Here is a 10,050-nt window from a genome sequence, read left to right on the forward strand (position 1 = left end):
TCTAATGTGTAACTCAATGTGTAAATGTAGCATTTTTTTATTTTATATGTCTCGATAATGAATACACAATGTGTTTTTATATATAAAAAATAAAGAATAAATCTAAAGAAGATAAAAGAAGAAATGACATGAATATAAGAATGATCCTAAATATATCCCATGTTGTCTTTGGTGTACCCTCATAAGTACTTGGATAGAAATTTTAGAGTCGGAGGAAAATTTGAAAGCACATTATAGGGACAGTTCTCTCAAATTCATGGATTTCAAGAGTACTCAAACAAGGAGGGTGAATTTAAATTATGAATTTTGGAAATCCTTTAATTTAGAATCCTCCGATCTAAATGCACCCCGAAAGAGAATAAGCGATTGCCAGAAAAGTCACGAACAACGCCTCCCACTTACCACTGAAAGTCTGAAACACAAGAAATGGCTTAGTGCAGCTAACAAAATTCGACTGGAAGCTCCACAGATGATGAAGATCAAGCCAGAAATCCAACGAGGAAGAATTTAACCGCCACGAGGACACCGCGCCATTGCAGGGATTCAACTAAAGTTCCGTCCAGCTATATGACATAGTCAAGCGAGATTATAATTTAGTTCGATTTATTTTGCTCCTCATGTGGCACAGTGGAGCGAGCAAAAACATATTATTGTGGCTTTTTTTATATATACATATACATTTGCATTACTATTCAAATTTCCAACTTCTTGTCGTACAACACACAGCTCTCTGGCAACAAAAATCATGTTTCCCCGTACAAATGAACACACAAATTCCAAAGAAACATGACAAATTTTTCTTTCATGCATCTCAAATATTGAATGTGACTCGAGCCTACTACTACTACTCATACCAAATAACATCACACATTCACACCCCGTCGTCGTACGGGATCGAAGTATACGCCAGCCACTCACCTCCGGTGATAAACTCCGATACCGTAAAGTTAGACGCGTCGTTGTAGTCCATCACCCGGTGCCCTGGCCAAGAAACTCGTTTACTCATATCCGAACCCGGTCCGAAATTCTGATACTCCCCATAGTACAAAGTGTCCAATCCCTGATCCCCATCCCACCGAGTCCATCCCTCTGCTTCAATGAACTTATCAATGTAACTCTCCAAAACCACAGTCCTCGAATAATTCCTCCACGGCCTGCCTAAATAACTCCTCACGACGGTCGAATTGGCGTACAAGTCCTCCGTAGCCAGAATCGAACAGTTCTGCAACGATATCCCCGTGTTCTCGTCGGGGCTTTCGCGTGACTGGGCCGTGACCACCGTGAACTGGCCGGGTAGCGGCTTGCGGGAGACGATGCTGCAGCCCTGGAAGATAGCGGCCGCGTTCCCAAAAATGTAGTCTATGGTGCCGAATATGTCGCACTCTCTGAAGAACTGCCGGAAGGAGTGTACGTAGAGGGAGTCCTGGAAGCCGAGGATGGCGCATTTGTATAGCGCGGAAAGGTCCGCGTTTATCCGCAGGGCGACCGCCTGGTGCTTCTCCGGCCCCGCCGTGTTTTCGAAAGATATGCCGCGTGCAAGAAATCCATCACCAGATACGGCTGAAAAGAAATACTCTGTTTTTTTAGGAAATAGCATGAAAACATTTGGAAATGAATGAAAAGTTGAAGGTTTACGTACCAACGGTGGCGGATCGGAAAGTGGTCCAGCCATCGGCGACACTTCTGTTGCCGGTGATCCAAGTAACATCGTTCCCATCTCCGATGAAAACAATGTTGGTCTTCCAGCTCGGAATCTCCACATTTTCTTGATAAACTCCTTGCTTTATGTAGATAATTGTTCTATCCAAACTGTTATTCGGCGCAAAATTCACAGCATCTGAGACAGTAGTGAAGTTCCCACTCCCATCTGCAGCCACCGTCAGCAAATCTCTAGGATCATACTCACTACTCTGTAGGATCCGCCGCATTCCCCTGGACAGCCACGGCGGAAAGTCGAGGAGCCGCCGGCTGTTCCCGCCGCCGCTTGGCGAGCCGGGCTTGGACAATATGGACAGTGAGTTGCTGACATGCTCGTAAGTGGCGCTCAAGGAAGATATCAGCGTGGGTTTCAGTGAACCCGTGGCAGAGTCCAGACCCTCCAAGCAAGTGATTCTGTTCGTCAAAGAGGCGCTGAGGAAAGTCCTGGCGTCGGTTAACTTTCTTGAATCCGGCGAGTTGACGACTCGGGAAATGGATTTCTTCAAGGAAGAAAGCGTGATTTGGTGCAGCTCCTTGCAGTCTTGGATGGTTCCCCTCTGTTTCTCGACAAGATTGGAGTATCCGGCGTTGGAGAAGAGGACTGCGAGCTTGATAGAATCGTCTATGGCGGTTTTCAGGGTCTGGAGGACGAAACTGAGAGTGCTGGGGTTGATGTTAATGGAGATGCTGAGCTTCAGGGAATCGAAACAGGAATCGGGGAATGGCGTAGATTTGCAGAAGCTTTTGATGGAAGAAAGATGGGATTGTGAAGAATTGGATGAAGCTTGGAGGGAATGTGTTGTTGAGAGGAAGAAGGAAAAGAGAATCAGCAGAGACTTGAGGATGATGGAAGCCATGGCCGCAGGAGAGGCAATGGAGAGGATGATAGCTCATGTTTAAATATGGTTAAAAATATTTTTTTTAATTGTTTTTATAAAAATCAAGGTTCTAAAAAACGTGAACCGCGTTGAATTGTGGATGTCAAGTTTCAAGCTTTTCTAGCTTAGCGTGAAAAAGTGTTTTCAATTTTTACTATAATTTTAATTATTTTAAAACAAACATTTAATAAAATGTTAGATTAACCATAAATATAAGATTTAATATATAATTCAAGTTCTAAACTATAAATATACATATTTATAAAAATGTTTTCATTTTAAAAATATGAAATTTTCCGCTTTTTTAAAGCGGTCACTTGAACTTAAGCGTATTAAAGTTAAGCGAGATTAAGCGTCATTTAAGCGAGCTTTTTAGAACACTGAATCAAAAATAATATAAGGGTTAAAAAAGACATGAGAATATTTTGGAGAATAACTTTTTAAAATAAAAATACTAATTATTAAATATCTAAGCGAGACGGTCTCACGAATTTAAAAGAAATATTTTTTTGTATAAATAGCACTTTTCGATTGGTTGAGTCGGATAAGAGAACATCTCGCAAGATTGCTCTGTGAGATAGTCTTATAAGAGATTTTGCGAAGAGTAAGTTTTTTGTGAGATGAACTGATGGATTTTTTCTGTAAAACAGGTCAACTATGTTCTTATTTACAATAAAAAGTAATATTTTTTCATTGGTGATCCAAATAAAAGATTCATTTCACGAAATTGATTTGTGAGACGGACTCACATGCATTTTTGTGTCTTGCGAATTATTAGTTGCATCAATGTTGTTGACCCAAAATGTATCTTGTTTTTTGCCTTTCATATTTCTCGATATTGTTTGAGATAGACTCCATATTGAGACGCCAAGAAAAAGAAAACTCATTGCTCTCCGTTGTATGAAAAAATAGGTAGAAGCAAGGCATCGAGATGATCGATGATAACAACAATAACACGAAATGATGTTGTTATAAGTACATTACCCGAAATCAGGGGATTTTGGGGATCAATCCATCCAAATGAATGCATTAGTCCAGGAGAACAAGTTCAATGTCCACTCCAATGAGATTTGGGGCTATCACATGTTACGAACAGCTTTAGAAGTGTCGGGATATCGGGTGACCTCCGACATTCAAGTCAATGATCACCTCAAAATATGTTAATTATCTGGAAACTAGAAAGTTTTTAAATCATAAATTGAGAGAAAATATTTTTTCATATTGGAGAAACATCTTTAATTTATAGATTTACTCAAATAGAGCATGCATTTGAGCACTAACTAATTTTAATTCCACCTTTCATCTTAAAATAAATTACTATATATCACGAAGAAAATTGTCTACAATATTTCTTGTAACATTTTCTATAAGTTATTAGTGTATCACACAACCAACAATGGTTATTCACCACCTTGAAATGTTTTCCCTAAAACTTCGAAAACAAAGCCAAATAAGATGTAAAACTTCAGAGACATTTGCTCTTTTTGTTCACTCCTAAATTTTCTTGCAGAATCATCAGATTACGTTGTTGGAATAAGAACCAACATACAATAACATCATCATTATACTAGGGACTCATGTGAAATCATAATAAAATTATAGATAGATATACAGATACGTAGAATTGCACGTGAATTCATTATCATTAATATTCTTCTAAATTGAGCTAATGATCTTTCGGATCAACATGATTTCTTCTAGAAATATGACTCACATATATCGGAATTCATCATAAATAGATTGAAAATCGCATCAATCTCTTTATATTAAAAAAACTCACATTCTATCATTTTTACGGGCTCAACTTTAGTTGACAATCCTCAATATACAATTATTTATATATAAGTTTAACGTTAGACTAATATGATTCAACACACACATTATTTTTTTTTGGGTTTAATGACATGAAAACCCGTAGTCATTATTCTTGGATAAACTTTTGAGCTAATGAAATAGCCTACAAATCACATTAACATGTAAATTGTATGGACAAGTTCTATGTGACAAACTTATTCGAGAAATCAAACTTCTACATTGACCAAACGTTCACCTAATTCACTAACTCGAATACCACATTAAAGACTTAACCTCATTTTTCTGAATCGATACATACATACATATATAATATATATGAAAATTGACTGAAGTTTATCTGAAGAGACTCGAGTGACTAAAGCCCTTGCAAAATATTTTATTGGGAGTATAAAATGGAATTGCAATAATTATTTAAGTTTGAACTAGTCAAGGAAGCCACTGAACAGACCATTCGCGTGTATACAATTTTAATTTAATTAACTATGTTAAATTCTTCATTGTAACTAATTAAAACTAAAAGGTTAGATAAAACTTAAAAACATCACCGAATAAGAAAAATTAGTAAAGATTTGTGTGACTATCTTACAAAAGATCTATATACTTTTTACATTTCTTGTTAAATTTATTTTATTTAAAGTTGTGGGTTTTCATATCTTATTATATTTTGAATAAAAAGTCATCAAGAAAATGAAAAAAAAAAATTAATATCAAAATAATACGGAATAAAGTATTCTATTAAGTCGAAAAGATACCAAATCAAAGAAAATTATGGAAAAATACAAATTTGATACGGTAATTTTGTCACATTGTTAATTTGATAGGTAATTTTGTCATATTGTGATTTGATCTTCTACATTTTTATATTTTAGTTTTGCATGTTTTGATTTTTGACAATTTTATTCATTTTTCATCAAAAATGATGATGTGAGACTGTAAAAAATTAAATTTATTGACCCTGAAATTATGACAAACATAAAATAATATTAAATATCAATAAAAATTGACTATTTATTGAGAAATTAAATTCCTACAAAAATAAATAGCTAATTAATTGATGATTTTAATATATGTTGTGAACCAATCAAGATTTTAAATCAAGATTGCATCTTGCATCAAATGAAAAAAAAATACTAATATTTTTAGTATTTAAAATCAAATATTGCATCAAATTGGAAGAAAATACTAAAAATTGAAAGAAAATACTAATATTTTTAGTATTTAAAATCAAATCTTGTGATTAGTGAAAGATAATCACCAAATGAATCACGAGTAGACAATCAAATTGCGACACCTCATCAAATGAAAATGGTAGGAATTTGCATCCTTCAGATATAAATAGGAGGCAGATGACTAACAAAGAAAACACAACACAAAAGACAAAGAAGCGAAGGAATAGAAGAATTCAAAATATTTATATCAAGTCAAATTCAAGAAATTAAGGAAATCAACGAAGTTCAAAACATAATTCAAGGCGTTCTTCTTCAAGTTCATCAAATTCTAGGAGATTAAGGCGGAATTCAAGGGATTAATTGCGTTCTTCTCCAAATATACTGAAATTCATCCAAATTCAAAAAGATTTTGTTTTTTTATCAAGTTCAAGATCGACAAAATTCAAGGCGCGATTCAAGGTATTCATCGCGTTCTTCCCAAATTTTGAAGGTTAATTCGATAAGAATGTTTCAGCCCATAAAATTAACGTTATTGAAGTATCAAATCATCTCTCAAGAAGATCAAAATATCAAAAAATTCATATTCAACAAGAAAATATCATTGAAGAGAAGAATCAAGGGATTATCTAGATATCACATTCACAAATATTTATTTAATTTCTCAAATTCACTTTGTATCAATTTTTTATTTCTTAATTTTAAGAAATAAAGAATTTTGCGCTACATACACAATACAGGTCAGTTCCACATCAACATTGCAAATGTTCTACATCAGCGCCACATATGTACAAGGACCAAAATTGTCAAAAAAAAAACGAAGATGGCGGACTAAATTGAAATCTGATAAAATAAAGAACCGGAATCGCAAAAAAAAATGTATAAGATGAAAAAAACAATTTTCCTTAAAAATTATTAATATAAAGATATTTTCTCTAATAATAATAAAAATAATATAATATTAATATTTAATGTAAATATACCGGTACGGGTACAAAAAGTAAAATAAGTTCAAACTGGGTTGCTTTACTCGTGAAAGACTCGAGCAACCAGTGATTCTGATCCAAGGCTCCAACTAAATGTATACATGACGTAAGCAGGGGGCCATTCTAGTCTAGGCTATATATCTATGTTATTTATTAAAAGTAAACCCCATTTTAGTAGCTATTTTTGGTATGATAATGAATTCTTTTTTAAAATTCTTGAAACACTCTCTGCCATCCAATTATATATATTTTTTAATTTTTTTTTAAATTCAATTTTCTCTCCTATCACTTCAATATAAAAAATTAATAACTTTCATTATAGAATTGAAAAAAAAAAACTAATTCATTCTCTAATTTTTATATGTAACACACACATCGTGTTTGTCATGATCAGTGTTTTTAGAACCGGCTGGATCGGTCGGTTCGACCTGTTCGACTGGAAACCGGCCGTCGCTGGTCCAGTCCGAAACTCCTCTAAGAATCGAAAAACATGTCCAACAGGTCAGAACCGATCAAAACCGATCAAAAATCGGTTGGACCGGTCAATAATCGGGAAACGAATTGAACCGGTTTTTCGAATTTTTTATTTTTTTTTAAAAAAATTTAAATTTTTTATTTTTAAAACTTTAAATTTAATATTATATATATATATACATGATTATTTGGAATTTGTACAATATTAAAAAAATTATTTTAATAATTATTGGTTTTTTTAAATTAAATAATTCATTATTTAAAAAATTTATAATTATAATTGAATTTTGAATATATTTACATATTTATTTATCTTTCAAACTATGCTAAAAATATATATATTGTCTATTTATATATGAGTTTTTAAAATTCGAAATATATTATTTATTATATTATATTATGTAAACAGTTTTTCGATTCGATCGTCCGGTTAAAACGGTTCGACCGTCCGGTTAAAACGGTCCGACCGGCTGAACCATTTTTTTTAGGTAGATCGATCCGATCACCGATCCAATTATGAAAACACTGGTCGTGTTAGTGTGCATAAACTGTTAAACCAAATCAAATCAAACCAAACCGTGTGGTTTGGATTAATTTTTCAATCAATATTTATGGTTTGGATTGTTTTTAAAATCAACCGAACCGAAAATTGATTTGATTCAAATTTTAAATAAAAATAAGTCAAACCAAACAAATCCAATTCGATTACATTAATATAAAAAAAATATATGTATGAAGTTTATTAATTTTATATGATTTTTCCTTTGACGTATAAATATTTTATTTGATTTTAAGTTTGTAATACATCACTAGTACTGAGCTTAATTGTCACAATACAGTTGGGTTTTAGAATTCATTTACTGTCGATTTCGGTTCAAAAAAACATAACAATATCCCTAAAGTTTATTGTTGTATTGAGAATTCATTTATTGTCGATTTTAGTTCAATAAACATAATAATATCCCTATAGTTCATGTTTTTTTTTAATAAGTTGCAAAAAATTCTACAACATGTGTAACTGATTTTAATTATAATATTTTACTTATAATCATTTTATTTCATTATTAAGTAAATGTCAACTCAAGTTCTATCAAATGTCAAGAGCTACTTTTTCTGAATTACAATATCTCATTTACTAATTTATAACAAAACTCAAAATTTAAATTAAATCATACAAATCCGATCAATATGAACAAACCGAAGCCCATGGTTTGGTTATAAAAAAAATTCACAGTTGGTTTGATTAATTAAAATTTTGTAAAATCAAAATAATATGATTTGGTTCGAATTTCATATAAAACCAAATCAAATGTTTCATTGCGGAAACATTTAATCGAAGAATCCAACCGGATATGAAACATTAAACCGATCATGAATTGCAAAGTGATGGAACCCTTACCCAACTCATTTGACAGCATACAAGATTGAACCGGCTCCAAATTTATTGAATTGGATTATAGCCCAATCCAAAACCGGGTTAGAACCGAACAAATTCATCCGATTTTGACCGAATTATTGGCCAAGTTAGAAGGAATAAGAATAACTATTTACCAAAACATGTTATTCATCAACATGCACAACATTAAATATATTATTTAATAATTTCATATCTACATGTATCAATTATTAAAAAGAAATTATATTTATTTTAAACCATTAAGCAACAATATATCATATTTTGGATATGGAATAACATGTTAAAACAATCAATCATTTTAAAAATAAAAATTTGTATTAAACTGAGCTATTTTCTCATCAAAATTCTAGTACAAAATTAAATATACTATTTATTAAAGTTAAACCCCTCTTAATAGTTAAAATTTGTATGGTGGTGAAGTTTTTTTTGAATATAAAATTTTCAAAACACGTCCATCTAACCATCCAATTATATATCACATTTTTCTTTACATTTTTAATTTTATCTCTTATTATTTCAATTTCAAAAGTTAATAACTTTCATTCAATATTTTTTTTAAAAAAAACTAATTCATTCTCTAATTTTGACGCTAGGTAGATCAAACACTCATATCAAGATCATGGACATAATCTGCCTAGTCACCGTAGTTTCATTCTCAATCTGAGTCTCCGTCATAATGGTGGATTTCGGTGCTTGATTATAAATCAAAATGTTTAGGGTTGATAAAGCCTATTGGAAAGACTATCTGAGATGTGACTCAAATGATAACATATGAATAAACTAGTAAAATATATGCATAGAATACAAAATGATACATATAAGAATGGATACTTATGGACTGTTTTAGTCGGCATTTACGTACTACTCCCTCCGTCCCATATATAATGTCTTCTTTGGATTTTCACACAAATTAAGAAAAATTTATTGGGAAATCAAATTTTATATAAACTTCCTATTTTATCCCTATTTAATGTATTAAAAAATGATTGCATAATTTTCAAGGTGTAGTTAATAGGGGTATGTTAGGAAATGAGTGTAAAAAAATATTACTAATTATGATATATGACTATATATTTGGGACAAATAAAAAAGAAAACATGGACATTATAATTGGGACGGAGGGAGTACCATTAATCCAGGTCAAAGAAACACATTATAAAATATGTGTCTAGAGGAAGAGTGAAACATGAATCACTATTTCTCGTCCAATAGGCTCTAGAAAATAATAACTTATTCCAGTAACTACTGAGGATTCGGGGTTATACCTCGATCCATTGTCGGTTCGTTGATGTAAAAGCCTTGCAGCTTGAGCCTAGCTTTGCTACAACCTTGAAAACACCTCACTCTTTATCCTACGCTCGATAATATTGCTAGAATTCACTCAAATATAGACTGATATAGAGAGGAAACTCGAGAAAATTACACTTGAAAATGAAAAATGCATTCCTATTTATAGGTTCGGGTTCGGAGGGTGATCTAAACCTGCATGTGTTTATGTGTCAATTATTTTTGACACTTAATTGGACACCTAGCTTCAGATGGTCAAACAGCTACGTGTCAATGCAATTTCGGCACTTAAGTCATCTTGCTGTTATTGAATATACGAAAAGTTCCGA

The 10,050-nt window shown here is 32.4% G+C and overlaps 1 protein-coding gene across 1 annotated transcript; it reads right to left on the reverse strand.

Annotated features, from left to right (window-relative positions):
• Positions 1–530: 530 nt before the first annotated feature.
• Positions 531–2,665, reverse strand: LOC140890803 (probable pectinesterase/pectinesterase inhibitor 12). The gene is made up of 2 exons (XM_073298863.1): positions 1,640–2,665; positions 531–1,560 (listed from the first exon to the last, which is right to left on the reverse strand). Exons 1-2 carry the CDS (start codon positions 2,553–2,555, stop codon positions 872–874), a joined length of 1,605 nt encoding a protein of 534 aa, XP_073154964.1. The 5' UTR covers positions 2,556–2,665; the 3' UTR covers positions 531–871.
• Positions 2,666–10,050: the final 7,385 nt, after the last annotated feature.

Source organism: Henckelia pumila, chromosome 3, assembly GCF_033568475.1.
Source record: "Henckelia pumila isolate YLH828 chromosome 3, ASM3356847v2, whole genome shotgun sequence".
NCBI lineage: Eukaryota > Viridiplantae > Streptophyta > Magnoliopsida > Lamiales > Gesneriaceae > Henckelia > Henckelia pumila.